We start from the raw sequence: 23,467 nt of genomic DNA, 5'->3' as shown, positions 1-23,467 counted from the left end.
ATTGACAGAATATAGGGTTTGGTATTTAACAGAGCAGACGGGATGTCAGCAGCTGTTGTTCATGTTTTTAGACCTGTACACTTTCCATTATAGAAGATCTTTGAAAAATCATGTGCCCATATTTGGAATCAGAACACAAATGTCTGGTTGGCAGCTTTACCTTACTGCTTTGTAACCTGTTTCAGTTGCTTTTCTAGATGAACACCAAGCTACCAAATAAATTACCCTGCATAAAGAACCCTGGGGTGAGGAGTGGGAATAGAAATGCCCTTCATCCAAAAGAGGATCTTTGTTCCTTAATGCTCTGGTTATAAATGATGGAAATGGTAGATGCATAATCATGTAAAGACCTTATCTGAATTCTACAGACAAAGAATACTTTTTCTTATAACGTCTTCTTGACTACTTTTTAGGATATCAGTGCAATGGAGGAAGAAAAGGATCAGCTCATTAAGAGAGTTGAACGTTTGAAGAAAAGGGTAAGGCGAGAATTAGCACTGTAAGACTTTGGCCCCAATTCCCAAGGACTTGCAAAGAGTTAGGAATGCAAATAAAGATTAAGCAAGGCATGAGTGTACATCGGAGGCTGGAGTCAAATACATTGATGGAAAGGGAATCTCCCTAGGCAGCAGCCCGAAACTTGTTAAGGACCTGGAGTCTGAAACTTTAGTGTCATCTCTAGGGAATACTGTTTACCAAAAGGAAATGATAAGTGGATGTCTGAGTCACATGACATGCTAATGTCTTTCTTAAACCTGATAGTAATATATACTATTTATTCCCTCACTGTAGGTGGAGACAGTTCAGAATCATCAACGGATGCTTAAAATAGCAAGGCAACTTCGAGTTGAGAAAGAGAGAGAAGAATTTCTTGCACAACAGAAACAGGAACAAAAGAATCAGGTACCCACATAAAAGTTTATATTCTCGTTGTGAAAGAAATAGTTCCTGCTGATCATTCAAATGTAAAGAAGATTTTTTAGAATTGTAGTTCACGATTCCCTTTGTTAACATGATGAAATACTCTTTTTAAGAGTATTGTGTGGTGAGCTTCCCTGGTGGCGCAGTGGTTAAGAATCTGCCTGCCAATGCAGGGGACACGGGTTTGAGCCCTGGTCTGGGAAGATCCCACATGCCGTGGAGCAACTAAGCCCGTGAGCCACAACTACTGAGCCTGCACATCTGGAGCCTATACTCCACAACGGGAGAGGCTGCAAGAGTGAGAGGCCTGCGCACCATGATGAAGAGTGGCCCCTGCTCGCCGCAACTGGAGAAAGCTGTTGCACAGAAATGACCCAACACAGCCAAAAATAAAATATAAAGTAAATAAATTTATAAAAACAAACAAACAAACAACAAAAACAAAAAGAGTATTGTGTGGCACCAACAGCAAAAACAATACCATCTTTTGGGTTCTATTCTCTGTAGGTATCTATACACTATCTTTTGGCCCATGCTTAACTCATGTTGTTCCAGCATTACAGAATATCCATTGTAATGTTAAGCAGTAAGATTAACTGCCAATAAAACTTCTAGAATCTCTAAAGGGTGTCCTGAGATTGTGGGGCTATGAAAAAACATCCATTTTATTCCACTGATCACGGTATTCTTTACACTTTACTCCATGGGCAAATAAGCAGATCTTGAAAAGGCTCAAAATTACCCACACTCCACGTTTTTAGACTTTGCCTTAAAGAAAAAATAATTTGGCCACAATTTATTATTTTTTTTAATTTATTTATTTTTGGCTGCATTTGGTCTTCATTGCTGTGTGCAGGTTTTCTTTAGTTGCAGCGAGCAGGGGCTACTCTTTGCTGTGGTGCACGGGCTTCTCATTGCAGAGGCTTCTCTTGTTGTGGAGCATGGGCTCTAGGCACACGGGCTTCAGTAGTTGCGGCTCATGGGCTCAGTGGTTGTGGCTCATGGGCTCTAGAGCACAGGCTCAGTAGTTGTGGCGCATGGGCTTAGATGCTCCACGGCATGTGGGATCTTCCTGGACCAGGGCTCGAACCTGTGTCCCCTGCACTGGCAAGCGGATTCTTAACCACTGCGCCACCAGGGAATTCCCGGCCAGAAAGTATTTCTTCTATTTTATTAAAAATCTATCTTAGGGCTTCCCTGGTGATGCAGTGGTTGAGAGTCCGCCTGCCGATGCAGGGGACACGGGTTCGTGCCCCGGTCCGGGAAGATACCACATGCCGCGGAGCGAATGGGCCTGTGAGCCATGGCCGCTGAGCTTGCGCGTCAGGAGCCTGTGCTCCGCGATGGGAGAGGCCACAACAGTGAGAGGCCTGTGTACCGCAAAAAAAAAAAATCTATCTTAAAACTGAGTAGACTTGTACATTAAAAATATATTTCAAATCAGCTTCATTTCCTACTAAGTGAGCAGTTTAGATGTTTGGCTCTTTTGGAACTTGGCTTGGCATCATAATAGTTACCCTGCAGCAGTAAGCTGCATTGCCCACGCCCTGAATGGTTACTTAGCATCAGTTTCTGATTCCTGAGCCATCATTTCTGAGAATGCTAGCATTCCTTAGAATAAAGAAAACCATGTTTTAACAAGAAAAGCCTGGTGCATACACGTTTCTAACCAGCATTTTTCCTTGATCACCTAATTCAACAAATAACTAAAGAAAAAGTTCCTGAAAGCTTTTCTTTTAAGTTTTACATGAGAGGGTATTGAGCGAACCAATTACATTTTGGGTTTAGCTTAGTAATTTTTTAGTTCTTATCATTTGTTCCCTTTACAGCATAATTATGTGGAACTTGTATTTTTCATTGCATGTCTATGAATGGGAGGTTTCATTAGACTAAGGAAGTAATAGATCTAATTGTATTTTAAAGCTATTTCATGCAGTGCAGAGACTGCAAAGAATACAAAACCAGTTGAAAAGTATGCGCCATGCAGCAGCAGATGCGAAGCCTGAAAGTAAGTGGAAATTATATGATATAGATGATCATATAATATAAGTCATCATATTAGTGAGAATATTAATTTAAATCAGTAGTCTTCCTTACTAATGGGAACTAGTTATCGTCAAGTGATAGCTCAGCATTTTAGGGCATCATTTCCTAGCTAGTAAGTGACAGCCCTGATGAAGACATCCTTAAGTGTTCACCTGTGGTTTTTAAATTCCCTTTCAGTGTTTTGTCAGAGGGTGAACTAATGAAAACCACCATGGAGAGAGGCTCTCTGGTGTGTGAATGTATAAAATACTTAGAATGGATTTTATGAGAATGATGGATGGAAAAAATGTGAATGTTGTTTTAGTGCCAGGGCTATAAAGAAAAAGAGTAAAATGCTGGACCCTTAAAACTGAGTGTTGTTTCATATTTTGGGTTGTGCTAATGACATGGGTATCCCTGGCTCTGCTGGCACATTAGCTTTACATAGAGGATACATTGTTCTGATATCCCAGATTATACCACCAAACCTATCCTAGGCATTTTTTAAGTGTGCTCATCAGAAGGGAGACCATGTAAATTGGAAGAGCAGTAAAAAGTTCTCATTGGTATTGGAGAAATATTTCAGTATAAATATCCAGCTATGGGAAGGTTAATTTATCTTTTTCTAGTATTCTGTGAAATATTATACTCTAAGATATAATATACAGAATGACTGTAATAAAAAAGACAGTCAATAACAGGTGTTGACAAGGATGTAGAGAAATTGGAACCTGCATACTTTGCTAGTGGGAATGTAAAATGATGCATCCACTTTGGAAAACAGTTTGGCAGTTCCTCAAAGTGTTAAACCTAGAATTACCATATGATCCGGCAATTTTATTCTACCCAAGAGAGTTTAAAACATATGTCCACCCAAAAACTTGTACATAAATGTTCATAGCAGCATTGTTCATAATAGCCAAAAAGTAAAAACAACCCCAGTATCCCTAAACTGATGAATGAATAAACAAACTGTAGCATATCCATACAGTGGAATGTTATTCAACAATAAAAGGAATGAAGTGTTGATACATGCTACAATATGCATGAACCCCAAAAACATCTTAAGTGAAAGAAACTAGTCACAAAAACATATTATATGACCCCATTTGTATGAAATTTCCAGAATAAGCAAATCCATAGAGATGGAAGTCAAACTAGTGATTGCCTAGGGTTGGAGAACTGTAGGGGAGGACAGCTGTGTTGGTAGGTGGATGATGGGGGGAGGAGGTGACTGCTAGTGGGTATAGAGGCTTCTTTTGAAGCTGATTAAAATGGTCTAAAATTGATTGTGGTAATCGTTACACAATTCTGTGAATTTACTAAAAGCCATTGAATTGTACACTTTAAACATGAATTTTATGGCTGTGTGGTAAATTATATCTCAGTAAAGCTGTTGAAAAAGATAATACAGTATTTCCTTGATTCTAGACACATGTTCTTTGCCATTTTAATTGGTTTTGCAATTGAGATACATCTTATACTTTATGTATGCATTTCACATGGTATTTGTAATTTAGTTGATGGCATCTTAAAATCAAGGAAATACGGCATATTTAATTGATATTTAAGAAACCAGTATAGTACTCCCTATAAAATGTATGGTTCATACATATTAATTAGTGGCTTTCCATAGAATCTCTGACTCCTCTCAGTCATAAATTCAGATTCAAGCAGTACCTGGAAGTTGCCATGCATTTAGTCGTTGGTGTCATTTGATTCCTTATTCACTAGGTTTTCACCTTTTAGGAGAATGTTTAGGACAAAAGAAAGTAATTTTTTAGTGCTTTTTTTCCTCCTTAGTATTATATATAGTATATCTTTTTAGTATATGTTCTTTGGGTTTGATGTAGGTTCCTTCACATCTTTACTGTAAAAAATTAAGATAAATCTTCAAAAGAAATTCCTTAAATTATAGCCATTTAAAAATTAATATCAATAAGCAATTTGTTTTCATATGTCTATCCTTGCTAAGAAATTTCTAGAACTTAACATTAATAGTGAATTTTTGAAAATGAAGGTAATGTATATAAGAATTGAAAGATTTGGTATGCAGAAAAATTGATTGATCAGTACAGTTTAATACAACTTAAAATGTTAGCCTGAACATGTGTTTCTGCTTATCCTCAGTTTTATTTGGTTAAATATTTCTTGCTATTGTGTTTTAATTCTGGTAACTAAAGAGAATATCCAAAGATATTTATAGTATTAGTAATATTTCATTTTTTGTTTGAATTGATAGACTTTGTTTTGCTTTGGCTTTCTAGCCTAAATAGAATTGTTTGGGCCAGGAAATACATAATTATTTAGTAATAAAATGGACAAATAAAGTTGTTCTGTTTTGGGCATCTCTCGAAATGTTGGTTTAAAATATTAATATAAGCAATATGTTAGTAGATGATGCTAAACAGTAAAGTCAATTGTGTTGTTACGCAGTAATAGAAGTAATTGGCTCAAAACCAATAGTCCATTAATTCAGTGTTTACTGGACATCTGCTACTTGTCAGATACTGTGCTAAGTGCTAGGAATAGAAAGAAAAGCTATTTCTATTAAAGTGCTCACAGTCTAATGGAGAAATGACAAGCAGTGGACAATTACAATGCAGTGTGACAAATACACCGATGGAGCTCAGCACAGGCTCCCATGAGAACAAAGAGGCAAAGAGCACTAAACGCTAACACAGAGTCAAATGGTTTCCTGGAGATGTGGCAATTGAGTTAAATTAAAGCTGGAGAGGTAGAGGAGTGGAAGACATTCCATGCCAAGGCAGAGTGACCTAAAAGAACATAAATGTAGTAAGCTAAGCAAATGATGGAGGAAGAAGTAGAGATAAAAGGGCAGGCTTCTTCTGACTGCTTGTCTTTGAAAAGAAAGCAAGGGAGAGAGTGTGCAAATGATTGAGAAATATAGTACTGTGCATAGATTGAGGCAGGGTCGTGGTCTAGTGGTGTTCACATTGCTGGAGAGTCAGTCAGACAAAGGAAGATTGGAAGATTCAGGAGGAAAAGGTGAGAATTGGTAACAACCTTTCCTGTGTGCTCCCATTGTGTCCCTGTATTGTGCTGAATGTTCTACAGCAATTACCATAATATGTTAATTGTTGGCATATCTGACTCTGACACAGCTAAACAGGCTAGTCACCAAGTCATAATTGTTCTTTCTATTTTCAGGCCTTAACACACAGATTACACACAGCCAGCATTCAGTAAACAATCTGTTAAATAGTTGGTGGTGGGAGTAGAGACCTTAACCCTGCATAGGAAGAAAATGATCTTTTCCACGGGTAGGAGGGAAATCAAGTAAGAAAAAAAAAATGGCTGAAAATATAAAAATAAGGTATTATGTGTGCAATATATGTTTTTTGTGGATGGACAGGGAGTGGAGAGCAGGAAGTTAAGGAGTTCCTGATTTGTTGACATCTTTCTGGGAAGCAGAGTCTTAAGGATTATATTCAGCAGACTAGGAAAAGAGTAAATTAAACAGATGTTCAGTTGCTTCAGGTATTTAGTTTAATAAGGTCCATCGAAATTTTTTAGTAACAACAAATGGCTTACAAAAAATTTCTGTTTGCTTAAATAACATAAAAGTATTTTTAGTATAACAGTATAATTTGTATTTTTTCAGAGTAACAGCTGTATTATAAAATACTCACTTGTTAATTCATCTTTATACTCTACATATTCCTGAGATTTGTTATGTAAAAGAAGCTACTCATTCAGTTGTAATAGGATCAGTGAGACGTTTTCAGAGGGTTTTTAATCAAAATGTTTGTGGAGATCTTAAGTGACCTTATATTTAATTTCACCAGGATTTTCAAAGATAATTTTTAAAAAACTGCATAGAAACGTGTCCACTTTTCATAAGTTAAAATTTTTAAGAGAAGAATTTAAAATGTGATGGAAACTCTGTTTTTGTTTTTTAATAGCTTTACTGAGGTAAAATGGACATACAGTAAACAGCACATGTTTAGAGTATACACTTGATAAGTTTTGACATACATATACACTAGTGAAACTGTCAACCTTAATCAAAATAACAAATATATCCATCACCCCTAAACATTTCCTTGTGCCCCTTTGTAATATCTCACTCCTGTCCCTCTCTGCCTCTCTAACCCACCCCAGGCAACCATTGATCTGCTTTCTGTTACTATAGATTGGTTTGTATTTTCTAGAATTAGAAACTTTTTTTAAATAAGGAAAGTAATATTAAAGAATTTTAAATCTTTAAAAACATTTTAGATTTTGATTTCTTGCATCTCTGATTACATGCACTATGTTTAAGAACTTGAAGGTGGAAAAACTAGTCATCTAATAGCCAAAGAAGCCAGGTGGTAGAGTTAATCGGAAACCATATAGGAATGTCTGCCTAATTATAGTGTGATTCAGTAAACACTTTCTTTTCCCTTCCTTTCCCCAGTCCCTAAAAAAAGAGTTGGAAAATTGTAGGGATGAATGGAAAACTTGTGAATTTACCATTAATAAATTTTTACACATTAATATACGGTTAGCACAGCAGAACTAAAAATAATTTTAAGGCTTTGGCTGAGATTTATTACGCAATCTACGTACGTAGATTACTTAAACCGGAAATCCAGTGTTTTAAAAAGTCAAGCCAGAATTTGTAAATGTGTAATGGAAAGATCTGAAATAAACTTTTTAAAGCTCTCAAGGCTGGGAATTTATAACAAAACCATTATTCACTGAAAATCTGTATATGTGTATGTTTGTTCACTCTGCCAGAATAAGAAAATGTATTTTAAGTTGCCACTTAACTGTAAACTAATACTTTACAAAATCAAAACTACCAAACATGGAAAACTGAAAATGTTTATGAATGTAGATAATTTCTCTTTTTCAGATTTTAACTTGTACCTTTAGTAATATCTTCATTGGTTTAAAGCTAAAAATGATAATGTATTACCATTTATGAAGTATTAGAATAGAAATATAAATTGCATCATAAGTACTGCAAAAGAAGAAGAATAAATGACCACTTATAGAAGAAATAACCTGGATTAGATTTCATTTGTGTTGTCATTTGGTTCATGGATTCCTTAAATACTTAGACGACAAAATATGACCCAACAAAATGTTTGGCACCGTAAAGGTTATTTTTGCATATTGTGGACTGTAAAAGAATTAGGTGGTAATTTGGAAAGATCATAATATTACTTTTTCTATAATTTAAATATTCTTCTATGTAAATTGTCCTTCATTATCACTCTAATTAACAGCAAAAAATTTTGGTGGCCAATCTTTTATTGTTCTATACTAGGTATTATACAGAATGCTTTCAATGGATGTGCCGTACTATCCAGGTCTTATGTTTTAAAATGTACAAAGCATCACTTCACCTACTCTCTTGGGCTGAATATTCATTTATTTTATTTTTATAGGTTTAATGAAGAGGCTAGAGGAGGAGATAAAGTTTAATTCATATATGGTAACTGAAAAATTTCCTAAAGAATTAGAGAACAAGAAAAAAGAATTGCATTTTTTACAGAAAGTGGTTTCAGAGCCTGCTATGGGTCATTCTGATCTTCTCGAACTTGAATCTAAAGTAAGTAACAATCATCTTCTTTTTATAAGCTTCCAATTTTATCTCATCCCCACTTCTGTGAAAATTATGTGAACTGCTTTCTATAGTGTCCTACTCTTGACTCTTAAGTTAACCTGTGCTAAGAGCTGACAGCTCTTATGAGGAGTTGTTCTTTATGAGAAATTATAGCACATAATGCTGTCACTTAATCCACATGGTGTTATAAAAACCTAGTCAACTGATTAGGAAAGTGGGTAACTTGGATATATAAATTAATGTATATGATTGACTCATAAGTTTATATATTCAGAATATAATAATTTAGTTGACAATTTTTAAAATATCATAAATGTGATTACTTTTTATTTCCAAGAATAATATTATAGCAATTTTGTATTTAAAGCTAATGTTTTTTATTAGCTTTTTATGCCTGCTTTGGAATTACTAAACTTGCTTGTAATGCTCATTGAAACCTGGTATCATAACGTTTTTCTTCCCTAAAAACACTAATCAAATGTATATTTTTTAAAATAATAATTAAATATCATGAAAATTGATTGAAAGATTTTGACTTTAATGTGCTTAATAGCCACTACAATTAAATACATAATTCTAATGATTTTATTCTTTTAATTTATGTATAGGAATTAGTTGTCCAAGTCAGATTTGGCTCAGTTTAATGTTATAAGATTAACAGGAAAATTCTAGTTTTTCAAAGGATAGTTATACTGAAAGCCATGTAATTTAAAAAAATTTATTATAGGACTATATGCTTCTATTGGCTTTATTCAGTTTTACTACATTTGAGAAAAGTTTGGATTAATCAGTAGGATAAATGACAGCTATTATAGAATCATAGGTCATTCATTAGAACAGGAAGGGTTTTTAGATGTCATTCATGTCAACTCTCAGCTGGGTTCGTGAATTCCTTGTACTAAATCCCTGGGGAATGTTAGTCCGGATTTGCTTTATCACTTACAGTTACTTGAAAGTCACAGCCTAGGTGAAGGGATAACTTCAGATTTTTAGAAATCATCTTTTTGATAGTAATATATAAATATTTCATGTAGAATACTTTAGGATAATTTAGATATAGATGGTTAAATCCATGTAAGTAATCAAATTGTGTAAATATATATCATGAACTGTGAAATGCAAGTTGTCTCTAAAAGTAATCGTGACAGCCCACTCATAATGTTAATGGAGCTGATCCTCCCATCAAATTACTGATAATAACAACTGTAAATTCAAAGTTTTGTTTGGCCAGATGTCCCTTAGTTTGGGTAATCATAGGCAGAGTTTTAACCTTTTTATTTTCATACTGTTTTAGATAAATGAAATAAACACACAGATCAGTCAGCTGATTGAAAAGAAAATGATGAGAAATGAGCCAATTGAAGGCAAACTGTCACTATATAGGCAACAGGTAAGACCACTCCTTTTGGCTCACATATTTAGGTCTGTAATCTTGTTGGTGAACATTTTCATTAATACCATGGTCTGTGTTATCGATAGTCTTAAAGTGAGAAGGAAGCAAAGAATAAATGTTCTCCTGTCATTGCTAATCTCCAGATTATAAGAAAGAATTTGTGGAAAAGCCACAAAAGACACATGTTCAGGTTTGAAATTCAATATATCTGATAATGCTTAGTGTCTGTTCCTTAGTGTCTGCCAGCTGTGGTGATAGAGCTCTTTGTGGTTATATCTGTGAGTGTGAAATTTGATTTTTTATATGAATGCTTACTTTAAGTGATATAAATAAGACTATTTATAATCTTTAATGAACTAAAGGCAATATACTTTTTCAGGTTTAAAGTTAGTTTGAAAAAATACAGAATAAATTTAATTTTAGTGCTAAGGCATTTATCATTTTATCCAGAAGTCATGAGGGTATATATGTTGTTATGTATTTCTAGACAGAAGGCTCAAATGACAGCCATGGATTACCTGAGAAGAACCTTGGCAAGAAGAGTTTAGTGTGAAGAGCATTCTGTAACCTCAGAAAATACTGAGCCACATAACAAAGCATTATTCAAGGATGCTAGAATTTTTTTAAAAACCTTTTTATAATGGAAAAATTTAACCATATACAAAGGTAGAGAAAATAGTTCAGTAAACCCTCGTGTGTCCCTCAGCTATAGCAATCATGGCCATTCTTATTTCATCTATACTCCCCGCCCCAACTGGATTATTTGAAGCAAATCTTAGACTTCATATAATTTCATCTACAAATATCTCAGAACGTATCTTTAAAAAATACTTTTAAAAAACTTAACATACCACATTTGAAAACTTTTATTACTTCCTTAATATTGGCAAATATCCAATCAATGTTCAGATTTCCTTGATTGTCTCTTTCTTTCTTTTTTTCCTTTCCTGTTTTTTTTTCCCCCAGTGGCTTTGTTTTAATTAGGATCCATACAGGATTTATACACTGCATTTGGTTGATATATTTGTCTCTTTTAATCTATAGGCTCTCTTCCCTACTTATTTAATCTCTTTTAATCTATAGGCTCTCTTCCCTACTTATTTATCCATTCATTTAATAATTTTCTTGCAGTTTTTTTAATTGAAACTTGTTTATTTATCCTATAGCATTTCCCATAGTTGGTGTTTTACTGATTGCAGCCTGATGGTGTCCTTTTAAAATGTTCCTCTGTTTCCTGTATTTCCTATATATTAGATCTAGAAGCTTGAACAGGTTCTGTTTTGATTTTTTTTTTTTTGGTCAAGAATATTCTCTAAGTGGTATTTTATACTTTCATTTGGAGGAACTAATGTCTGGTTGTCTCTTTTTTTGTGATTTTTTTTGTGCCATTGATTATCAGTGCCTGCCCATTTATTTCATTAGGGATAATAAAATGTTGATACTATGATTCCTTCTTCATTTATTAGCAGGACTACTTTTTTTATTGAAATACAGTTGATTTACAGTGTTGTGTTAATTTCTGTTGTACAGCAAAGTGAATCAGTTATACATATATGCATTCTTTTTTTATATTCTTTTCCATTATGGCTTATCACAGAATATTGAGTATAGTTCCCTGTGCTGTACAGTAGGACCTTGTTTTTGTCTTTCTCTTTCTGACTTACTTTACTTAGTATGATAATCTCTAGGTCCATCCATGTAGCTGCAAATGGAATTATTTCATTCTTTTTTTATGGCTGAGTAGTATTCCATTGTATATATGTACCACATCTTTATCCACTCATCTGTCAACGGACATTTAGGTTGTTTCCATGTCTTGGCTATTGTGAATAGTGCTGCTATGAACATAGGGGTGCATGTGTCTTTTTGAGTTATGTGTTTGTCCATATATATGCCCAGGAGTAGTATTGCTGGATCATATGGCAACTCTATTTTCAGTTTTTTGAGGAACCTCCATACTGTTTTCCACAGTGGCTGTACTAATTTAGATTCCGACCAACCGTGTAGGAGGGTTCCCTTTTCTCCACACCCTCTCCAGCATTTGTTATTTGTAGACGTCTTAATGATGGCCATTCTGACTGGTGTGAGGTGGTACCTCATTGTAGTTTTGACTTGCATTTCTCTAATAATTAGCGATGTTGGAGCTGGACTACTTCTTAAAAGAGAAACCTCCCCTCATCAGCTATTTGGTTATCCTGTAGTTCATATAGGAAAGTCAGGGTACATGCTTGATTCTTATTTTTATTTTTCAGTTTTCAAAATGGATTGGTTACGTCTAACATTAAAAATGATTAATTAGGGTTAGTTTTTAATTTTTTTGGTTTCTTATCTATTTAATGTTATTATGAACCATAGATGTAATGAAATTTAGGTTGCAGACATTTCCCTTAATGATGCTCAAATTGTCCCATTTTTGGCTGGTAGGAGGCTTTTCCAGTTAACTTCTGAGTCCTTTTAAAATACTATTTGTCTTTGATAACATCCTTGCTTTCTGGTATGATTAAGATAGTTTCTAGGCTCATCTTTTACATTTCCTACCCCAGTCTTGGAATTAGACTTTCTTCTATGAGCCTGATATGTTTTAGTAGGAAATGATATTTACAGACCACAATCTGGTATTAGTACTTCTCATTGCTACTGGGGTGGCCGTTGTCTTTAGGTCTTTTTAGTGGACAGAGCTAGGAAGTATTTTTTCTGTTTCTCTCTCTAAAGTACACCATGAGTTCATACTGATCCTTTCAGTTCAGATTCAAGACTACTGGTTTTTTTTGTTTGTTTGTTTTTAGTTTATATAAAAATTTATTTGACCAAAATGTAGAAAGAATCTACATACCATAAACAAAGTAAAAAGGCAAATACCAAACTGGGGAAAATGTTACACTTATAAGCTAGATAAAGAGTAAATATTCTTGATATGTAAAGAGTTTCCAAAACTAGAAAAAAAAGGCCTACAACCCTATAGAAAAATAGGTATAGATAGGAAGGGACAATTCACAGAAAAAGAATTAAAATGACTGTTACTCATGTGAAAAGATGCTCAACCTTGTTTATGGTAAGATAAAAAAAGTTAAAACTTGATTCTTATTTTTATTTTTCAGTTTTCAAAATGGATTGGTTACATCTAACATTAAAAATGATTAATTAGGGTTAGTTTTTAATTTTTTTGGCTTTTTATCTATTTAATGTTATTATGAACCAAGAATCTAAATGAAAAGTGTGGGTTTTATTCAGTTGCACAACTTGCTAGTGTATCTCCTGGATAGTGTAATGCTTAGTGAGGGGCAGAAAATTCAGATAAGCTAGAAGCACAGGGTGATTTTTAGTCAGAATTGTAAGCCTGCGTTGGCCCCCACACTGCTGGGGAATGTGGAATGTTTCAGCTCTGAAATATTAACTGAGAAAGCAGAAATATAACAAAGCCAAAATCTGCAGCCCTGTCTACAAAATACTCCATATCCAGTTTAATCAGGTGTTTCTTGGTCTTTTATTAACTTGGTCCTGAAGAATGAATTAAAATTCTAGATAAGTAAATCTCCAATTTGCCATTCCCTGGAATATAGAGGAGATGAAGTTAGGCGAATTACTTTTTTATCTCTACTTTGCTGTCAGAGAGGGCCATTCTGCCCAATATTTGTTTATAGAAAAACAGTTCTTGCTCAGTTATTGATGGCTAGCAGTCCTTTTGATATGGCTTCTCTGAATAGGAGGGAATTCTACAGTATTCATTCCTGCTCAGTAGATGGCCTCATATCAGAGCAGATAAGCATGGGTCATTATTGGAATAAGACATCAGCTCCTCAGAGAACAACTTTAGAATGAAAGAAACATATAGAAGGCGTATCAAGGATCTATCCAGAAAATACTGGGTAATTATTATGACTCTTTTCCAAGCACTCTCATGCTGACTGCTCAGAGGATGTTTCCTTGGCATGGTGGAGTGTGGAAAAGAGCCAGGATGATTAGGTTAATCTCTCTGTGGTTTATGACTTCCCACAGTAAGCCCCACCTCCCCCTTTTTTGCTCTGGATGGAAGAGACCCAACACCCATTTTAATAGGATGGTCTCTGGCCTCCTGTAGTGTGACCAATGGTAGATATTCTTCAACCTTTTAAATTGACCCATGACTAGACATTGGAATCTGTGTTTTGAAAGTGTAGGGTTGTCTGTTCGACAAAGAAATGCCCTCAAGGACTACTGGGTTTTTACTTCACCTCATCAATCTCCCATTTTCCTCCTTATCCCAAATTGAAAATTCTGGTTCTCAGAAGCATCAACATAATTGCATTCATTATTTGCTTCATTCCATTGGCACCAACATAGTTCATCATTTGCTTAAATCCATGCATTACATGCAACAGTTTCAAAATAAAAGTACCACTACTACCATCAAAAATATGATTACTACTGAAAATTGTTTTTTAGTTTGTTTTGTCTTTAGGATATATCCCCCTAGGGTTATATAGTCAAATTACTGTTCTAAAGTTACTGGGAATAATTCTTCTGTATGGTTAGGCCACAAAGGAAACTGGATAAATATATATGGTCATTTTGATTTTTATGGATTACATTTTCGAGATTAATTTTATAATTATTTAAAATATTTACATGATTCCAAGTCAAACCTATAAAACAAGAAGTATTTGAAGTTTCTAGCCTCTACCTCTGTGCTATCCACGCTATTCTTTCCTTCTCCCATAGGTATTTTTTAATTTTATAGTTTATTATTCCATTAAAAATAATATTACATATACATATATTCATATATTTCCATTGTCAGAGAAAGAAGAGCATATTATACACTTTTATTCTCCATGCTTTTTTTCTTAATATATGCTTGTGAATAGTAAAATAATTTTTATTCCTTTATAACTTTATTGAGATACAGTTTACATACTGTACAATTCACCCATTTAAAATTTACAATTCAATGGTTTTTAACATCACAGAGTTGTGCAATCATTACACAATCAATTTTAGAACATTTTTATCACCCCAAAAATAACCCCCAAAGCCATCATTAGCAGTCACTTCTCATTCCCCCCAAATCCTACCAAAGACCAAACTATCTCTATAAATTTGCCTGTCATGGATATTTCATATAAATGGAATCATACAATATGTGGTCCTTTTTTTTTTTTTTTTTTTGTGGTACACGGGCCTCTCACTGTTGTGGCCTCTGCCGTTGCAGAGCACAGGCTCCGGACGCGCAGGCTCAGCGGCCATGGCTCACGGGCCCAGCCACTCTGCGGCATGTGGGATCTTCCCGGACCGGGGCACGAACCCGTGTCCCCTGCATCGGCAGGCGGACTCTCAACCACTGCCCCACCAGGGAAGCCCCAATATGTGGTCCTTCGTGACCACATATCCATGATGTAGCATGTATCTGTACATACTTTATTCCTTTTTGTTACTGAATAATATCCCATTGTATGGATATGTCACGTTTTGTTTTTCTGTTCACCAGTTGATGAGCATTTGGGTTGTCTCTACTTTTTTGGCTATTATGAATAATGCTGGTAGGAGCATTCTTGTACAAGTTTTTGTTTCAAAATAAGTTTTCATTTCTCTTGAGTATACTCCTAGGAGTGCAGTTGTTGGTTCCCATGATAATTCTGTATTTTACATTTTAAGGAAATGCCAGACTGCTGTCCAAAACAGCTGTACCATTTTACATTCCCACCAACAGTGTATGAAGGTTCTGATTTCTCCACATTCTTAGCAACACTTGTTATTATCTGTCTTTTTTATTATAGCCATCCTAGTGGATATGCTTATTCCTGTTCACAGACATACTGCACTGAGTGGGTATACCACAGTTTATTCAACCAATCCCCATTAATGGACATTTGGGTTGTTGCCATTTTTGTGCTATTACAAATCATACTTAAATAAATAGCTTTTTGTTTATGTCTTTGCAATTTTTTGCCAGCGTATCTTTGGGATATAGTCTCAGAAGTGAGATTGCTACATCAAATGATAAATGTAGATGTAAGTTTGCAAAGTATTGCCTAATTCCTCTTCATGGGGGTTTTAGCATTTTACATTCCTATCTGCAGTGTATGAGAGCACCTGTTTCCTTACAGCCTCACCGATAGAGTATGTTGTCAAACTTTAAGATTTTTGCCATCCTTGTAGATGAGAAATGGTATCTTATGATAGTTTTAATTTTTTTTATCTTACCATAAACAAGGTTGAGCATCTTTTCACATGAGTAACAGTCATTTTAATTCTTTTTCTGTGAATTGTCCCTTCCTATCTATACCTATTTTTCTATAGGGTTGTAGGCCTTTTTTTTCTAGTTTTGGAAACTCTTTACATATCAGGAATATTTACTCTTTATCTAGCTTATAAGTGTAACATTTTCCCCAGTTTGGTATTTGCCTTTTTACTTTGTTTATGGTATTATTTTGCCATGGGAAAGTTCTTCATTTTTAGGAAATCAAATTTATTTTTCTATTTATTTTTTAATTATTATTTTTTTTTTTTTGCGGTACGCGGGCCTCTCACTGCTGTGGCCTTTCCCGTTGCAGAGCACAGGCTCTGGATGCGCAGGCTCAGCGGCCATGGCTCACGGGCCCAGCCGCTCCGCGGCATGTGGGATCTTCCTGGACCGGGGCACAAACCCATGTCCCCTGCATCGGCAGGCGGACTCTCAACCACTGCGCCACCAGGGAGGCCCAGGAAATCAAATTTATTAATTTTTTCACTTATCATTTCAGGTTTCAAGTCATATTTAGGAATGTTTTTCCCTCTTGAAAGTTATAGAGAAATTTACTCAAGTTTCCTTTTTGGAATTCTGTGATTTAATTTTTGTAATTAAATCTTTGATCTGTTTAGAATTTTTCTTTGGTGTATGGTATTTATTGTATATGGCTGTCCAATTATCCAGTTGTTCCAATACCAGTTGGTAAAAAGTCCATTTTTCCCCTATGGATTTGAGAGTCCTCCTTTGTTTTATTTAAATTTTTTAAATGCTATTGGATCTATTTCTAGATTTTCTGTTGTTCTGTTGACCTGTCTGCTTATGTACCCATATTAACTGTTTTAATTATAGAAACTTTATCATCAAGTTCTAATATCTAATAAAAGTAGCCATTTTCATCCCCAGTTGTTTTACTTTTTTAGGGTTTCCTTACAATTCTTTTTTTTTAAATAAATTTATTTATTTTTGGCTGCATTGGGTCTTCGTTGCTGCACACAGGCTTTCTCTGGTTGCAATGAGTGGGGGCTACTCTTTTTTTTTTTTTTTTTTTTTTTTTGCGGTATGCGGGCCTCTCACTGTTGTGGCCTCTCCCGCTGCGGAGCACGGGCCCAGCCGCTCCGCGGCACGTGGGATCCTCCCAGACCGGGGCACGAACCCGTGTCCCCTGCATTGGCAGGCGGACTCTCAACCACTGCGCCACCAGGGAAGCCCGGGGCTACTCTTTGTTGCGGTGCGTGGGCTTCTCATTGTGGTGGCTTCTCTTGTTGCGGAGCACGGGCTCTAGGCGTGTGGGCTTCAGTAGTTGTGGCATGTGGGCTCAGTAGTTGTGGCTTGCAGGCTCTAGAGCGCAGGCCCAGTAGTTGTGGTGCACAGGCTTAGTTGCTCCACAGAATGTGGAATCTTCCCGGACCAGGGCTTGAACCTGTGTCCCCTGCGTTGGCAGGCGGATTCTTAACCACTGCGCCACAAGGGAAATCCCTTACAATTCTTATTTGTATGTTCTTCCAAATAACTTCTTTTATCAATTTGTCTATCTCTAGAAAAAAATCATACTTTTAAAATTATTAGGGTTGCTTTGTATTTATCAATTACCTTAGAACTTACATCTTTACAATATTGAGTCTTCCTATCTAAAAACATGGTATGTCTCTCCATTTGTTCAAGTTTATTTTTGTATCTTTCAGGAGTGTTGAATAGTTTTCCTCATAAAATTTTGGAACTTCTCTTGTTAAACTTATGCTTACATATTTAATTTTGGTTTTTGCTTTTATAAATGAGGGCTTTTCTTTCCAAATGTTTTCTGACTGATTTGTCTATGAAAGCTATTGATTTATTTCCTGTAGATTCTTTTGATTTTTTAGGTACATAATCATATACTGTGAAAATTCCAATTTTTCCTTTCAGATTCTTGTGCTTCTAATTGCTTTCTCTTGTCTAATGGTGTGTGCAAATACCTTCAGCACAGTATTAAATTGTAGTGGAGATGCTGGGCATTTTTACCTTGTTTCAGACTTTGGCGGGATATATGCTCATATGTCTATTAAATAAGATCCTGGTTTGGGCTGAGGTTTATATTTATTTATTTTATCATGTTGAGGAAGCATACCATCAATTCCTATACAATTCTGGTACTCTAATCATTACTTCTCTTTTTTTTTGGCTGAAACAGTTCTATAGAGGGAAACATTCCTTCATCATCTGTCTTTTTTCATTTTTTAAACAGGGAGGACAATAGAGTTTTTTAAAGGGTTTAGACTAAAGATTTCCCCCTTCTTGTCAAATTTGTTTGAAGAAAATATTTGTACTATTTCACTTGAGAAGACAGTTTAGCTAATGTTTTTCTTAAACCAGTACAGCCATGGTTCATTTAAGGAAATCCCCCATGAGTTGCTAACTAATATAAAATGCTGCCATTATGGCTAAGAGCAGCCATCTGGATTGTGTAAACGTTTGCATAATTCTGGTGAGTCAGATGTTTGATTTTGAACCTGCATTTTATTTATTAGATTGCCCCAAATATAATAAATGTTTTAACATTTTATTTTAAAAGTATGGATATTGAATTTAGATAAGAAGACCTGTGTTGTAGTTTTGAGAATAAAGCATTCTTGTTTTCTTCCAATGAAAGGAAACTGACCATGCAGAAAAACAGTAGGCCTAGTGTTAGCTTCTGTACTTACCTAGAAGGTATTTTCATTAGCATTTGAGTGTTACTTAACAAGATTTTAATATTTTTATTACTATCGCATTTCTGTTTCTCTGCTGATACGTCCTATATTTTCAGGGCTTTTGTCTCCATAATGTTTTTAGGTTGCTATTTAATATACGTTGCAGGGAATTCCCTGGTGGTCCAGTCATAGGACTCGGTGCTTTCACCACGGGTGCCCAGGTTCGATCCCTGTTGGGGACACTAAGATCCTGTAAGCCGCACAGTGCAGCCAAAAAAGAATATAAATGTATTATATATATATATATATATATATATATATATATACAATGCATACTCATACTAAATATATAACTGGTGATAGTAGTAGGGCAAGGGGTATTATTGTCAGGAGAAGTCAACCTGATATTGAAAATTTAGCTCAGTAAAATCTAAAAAATACTTAATTTCACAAGATAATAGAAAGTTGATTGTATATCTTATTTTACATTCATATTTAATGCTCAATTAGGCATCCATCATTTCTCGTAAAAAAGAAGTCAAAGCTGAGGAACTTCAGGAGGCAAAGGAGAAGTTAGCCAACCTAGAGAGAGAAGTGTCAGCGAAGACAAATCAGACCCGTGAATTTGATGGCACCGAAGTTTTGAAGGGAGATGAAGTAAGTTGAGGTGTCTAATGGGACAAGGATATGAGTATTGTTTTTGTTTGAAACCATTAATTTTTTTTACTTTTTATTTTGACTGTCAATAATGAGAAGTTAATTTATTTTATGAAGCCTATTTATTTAAAACTGAAAGCTCTTTGCAGTAATATTGAGATATTCTTGATATATAATGATGGAGATTTTAGTGACTTTTATGAGATAATGTTCCAAATTTTCACTTTTTAATTAGGTGGATTTATATTGGATTTATTTATTATAAGTATTAAGTTATAAAGGTGAAACCAAATGAGTAGAAACTGACAGATAAGACAAATATTCATATTTTTTGATAAATATAATTCCATAAAGGGCTGAGAAAGTATCACTAAGTTACTTTGTCAGTAATGTGTAGTTGGCCAGTGGGACTGGCACCATAAAATGACTTTGTTGTAAATGCTTACAAATTTTAAAAATATAATTATGTCTTACATTGCTATCTACTTTACATTTTGAACAATGCTTTAACAGCTCTTATTTCACTTATCCTTCTGTCAGACTCATGAGATTAGTAGGACAAGTAATATTGTCATTTATAGACAAAATATAATCCCCATCTCCTTTTCATAAAGGAGCTCTTTTGCTCTTTCTTAGCTCAAGAAAGAGTGAATGACTGAAGCAAAATATCTTGCCTTTAGCTCAGTGCTTTTTTTTTTTTAGCAAATCAAGTGCTAGGTCATATTTTATTTTATTTTATTTTATTTTTTGCGGTACACGGGCCTCTCACTGCTGTGGCCTCTCCCGTTGCGGAGCACAGGCCCTGGACGCACAGGCCCAGCGGCCATGGACCACGGGCCCAGCCGCTCCGCGGCACGTGGGATCCTCCCGGACCGGGGCACGAACCCGTGTCCCCTGCATCGGCAGGTGGACTCTCAACCATTGCGCCACCAGGGAAGCCCAATAGGTCATATTTTAATTCTTAAACATTGCCTCACTTTACCACCTCTAACAGCTTTTTTATTTTATATTAAGTACTAGCCCTCAGCAAAAGCTACTTTGAAAAGCTGCTCAGGTCCAAACTTCATTTTTGGCTTTGGAAAGTTATTGAATTCATACCGTTACAAATTGGCAATGAACCTTAACTATGCCAAACACAAATGAATTGTTTCCACAGCACCACTTTTCTCTGGTGCTTCTGATTGTAGCCTCCCAGTATGCCTTCTAGCTTATTGGGAAGGTAGTAGAATTCAGAAGTCAACACTTGATTGAAAAATTCCTTTGGCTTTCATAGAAAGGAACAAAATTGGGTCATTTGTAGAGACCTGGATGGATCTAGAGACTGTCATACAGAGTGAAGTAAGTCAGAAGGAGAAAAACAAATATTGTATATTAACGCATATATGTGGAACTTAGAAAAATGGTACAGATGAACCGGTTTGCAGGGCAGAAATTGAGACACAGATGTAGAGAACAAATGTATGGACACCAAGGGGGGAAAGTGGCGGGGGAGGGCGTGGTGGGTGGTGGTGGTGGGATGAATTGGGAGATTGGGATTGACATATATATACAAATATGTATAAAATAGATAACTAATAAGAACCTGCAGTACAAAAAAATTCCTTTGGCTTTTAACATCCACTTCCAGATTGCTTTAAGACATGGGAGTATTTTAAATGATACTTGGAAGCCAACAGAGTGTGCTTTGTGATATCCTTGCTATCCAGGAAAAAAATATTAATTATAAAGCAGTTTCGCTTTATAAGAGAACATGCTATCTCCTAGCATTTTAATTTTTTCTTAGGAAAATGCTGCCCATTTGACCAGAAATACAAATTGCTGTGGCCATATTTGGCATGAATAGTGCTTATAATTCAGTATTAGATATCCCCTCTCTGCAAATGTGACGGAAAAGAACCTAGTGCCAAGCTATTAGCTTTTATCTTTGACAAATTATGGTGAATAGGAAAAGTATCTGATGACAGAAAAAGATACATTTTTTTAAAGGGGAAAAAGATAACTTTGGGTATGATGAGGTCAACTTAAGTTTTAAACAATGTTTGGTCAGAAACTAGAACAAATCAAGTAAATCATTTGGCAGTCACCTAAAAGAACAGAAGGTATTGGGGAACATTAAGCCCAATTTTATAAAGAACAAATCTTGGTAGACCAATTTTGTTTTCTACTCTGATAAAGTGGTAGACCATATGGACAAAAGGGAGAAAGTTTGTTATCCTTAAAATTATATAATATAGCTGGACTTCACTAAGGTTTCATTTGGTATCACATGGTAATTACCAAAAAATCATGTCCTTTACCACCAATCTGTTAATGCAGTTGGTGAGAGGGTATCAAGAAATGGTAGCACGGGGCTTCCCTGGTGGCGCAGTGGTTGAGAGTCCGCCTGCCGATGCAGGGGACACGGGTTCGTGCCCCGGTCCGGGAAGATCCCACATGCCGTGGAGCGGCTGGGCCCGTGAGCCGTGGCCGCTGAGCCTGCGCGTCCGGAGCCTGTGCTCCGCAACTGGAGAGGCCACAACAGTGAGAGGCCCGCGTACCGCAAAAAAAAAAAAAAAAAAAAAAAAAAAAAAAAGAAATGGTAGCACAGTGTTTGAAAAGAATATTATGCCCAGAGTCACAAATAGGAGAATGAGGAAAGGGAGGGGTAACCTTTATTGAGCAATTTTTATATAAGGCTCTCTGCTAGATGATTCGCAAACATATATTTCTCTTCTTCTTATAAGAGATATTATTGTTATTTCCATTTTACAATTAGTTGAAACTCAGGAAAAGTATAGATTTACACAACTAATAAGTGGCCAAGCAGGATCCAGGTCTCTCTCACATGTTCCTATTGACCTTAAGCAAAATGACTTCTCCATCTGCAAAATGGGAGAAGTTGCTCTTCATTGTCGTTAGGAAGAACACATGAAATAATGGATGTCCAAGCTTCTGAGAAATTCAGAGGTTAAGTCAACATATAACATCTGGCATCTGAAAGTAATCATTCCTGTGGGCCCCATGTTACTGCATGTGGGAGAAGCAGGATAGTGGAATAACTAAGAGCGTGGTCTCTAGAACTTGGTTTGAGTGCAGATCCTGGCTTTGTCAGCCTATTAGCTGGGTGACTTTGGCCAGGTTCCTTAACCTCTTTGTATTCACATGTAAAATGTGACAGGTATTAGTATATACCGCCTAGAATTATTATTGTGTGGATTAAATGAGTTAATACCTGTTAAGTGCTTAGAATAGCACCAGGCACATACTAAGTGCTCAATAAGTATTAGCTCTTAATATTTTTATGTATTTATTTACCTGGATGAAGAATTTGAAAGTAAGTAATACAGTTTACAGCTTAAAAATTGATATTAGTATTTTCCAGATTGGGAGCAATTCAGTAGAAATAAGTATGAAATAGAGATAAAATAAATTGCACAGATTCAAGATGTGATGAGATAGCACTGAGTCATTTTAGCTGCCGTTCACCAAGCAGTACCTGTGTGCTCAATCTTGAGCAATTTAAAAACATATCCTTGAGGCTTCCCTGGTGGCGCAGTGGCTAAGAATCTGCCTGCCAATGCAGGGGACACGGGTTCGAGCCCTGGTCCAGGAAGATCCCACATGCCGTGGAGCACCTAAGCCCGTGCGCCACAACTACTGAGCCTGCGCTCTGGAGCCTGTTAGCCACAACTACTGAGCCCACGTGCCACAACTACTGAAACCCACACGCCTAGTGCCCACGCTCTGCAACAAGAGAAGCCACCGCGATGAGAAGCCCGCACACCACAACGAAGAGTAGCCCCCGCTCACCACAACTAAAGAAAGCCCGCACACAGCAACGAAGACCCAACGCAGCCAAAAATAAATAAATACGATAAATAAATTTATTTTTTAAAAAACCCATATCCTTGGCCTTTCTCACCTTCTGAGATGACCCAGACTCTGGAGTGTGTTTCTAAGTAAATCTGCTTCTTACCTAAAAAATAAAAATAAAAACAGGGCTTCCCTGGTGGCGCAGTGGTTGAGAGTCCACCTGCTGATGC

The 23,467-nt window shown here is 35.9% G+C and overlaps 1 protein-coding gene across 4 annotated transcripts in view; it reads left to right on the top strand.

Moving 5' to 3' along the window:
* Positions 1-23,467, top strand: part of IFT81 (intraflagellar transport 81) — an 86,410-nt gene that overhangs the window by 10,200 nt on the left and 52,743 nt on the right. For all 4 annotated transcript variants that reach the window (XM_032603590.1, XM_032603592.1, XM_032603591.1 and 1 more), the window contains exons 6-11: positions 414-479; positions 793-903; positions 2,845-2,929; positions 8,346-8,509; positions 9,819-9,914; positions 19,299-19,445. In XM_032603590.1, coding sequence (XP_032459481.1) covers positions 414-479; positions 793-903; positions 2,845-2,929; positions 8,346-8,509; positions 9,819-9,914; positions 19,299-19,445 — 669 coding nt within the window. The remainder of the gene's footprint in view (positions 1-413; positions 480-792; positions 904-2,844; positions 2,930-8,345; positions 8,510-9,818; positions 9,915-19,298; positions 19,446-23,467) is intronic.

The sequence above is a fragment of the Phocoena sinus genome, chromosome 14 (genome assembly GCF_008692025.1).
Source record: "Phocoena sinus isolate mPhoSin1 chromosome 14, mPhoSin1.pri, whole genome shotgun sequence".
NCBI classification, from domain to species: Eukaryota; Metazoa; Chordata; class Mammalia; order Artiodactyla; family Phocoenidae; genus Phocoena; species Phocoena sinus.
This window is presented reverse-complemented; position numbering and strand designations above follow the sequence as displayed.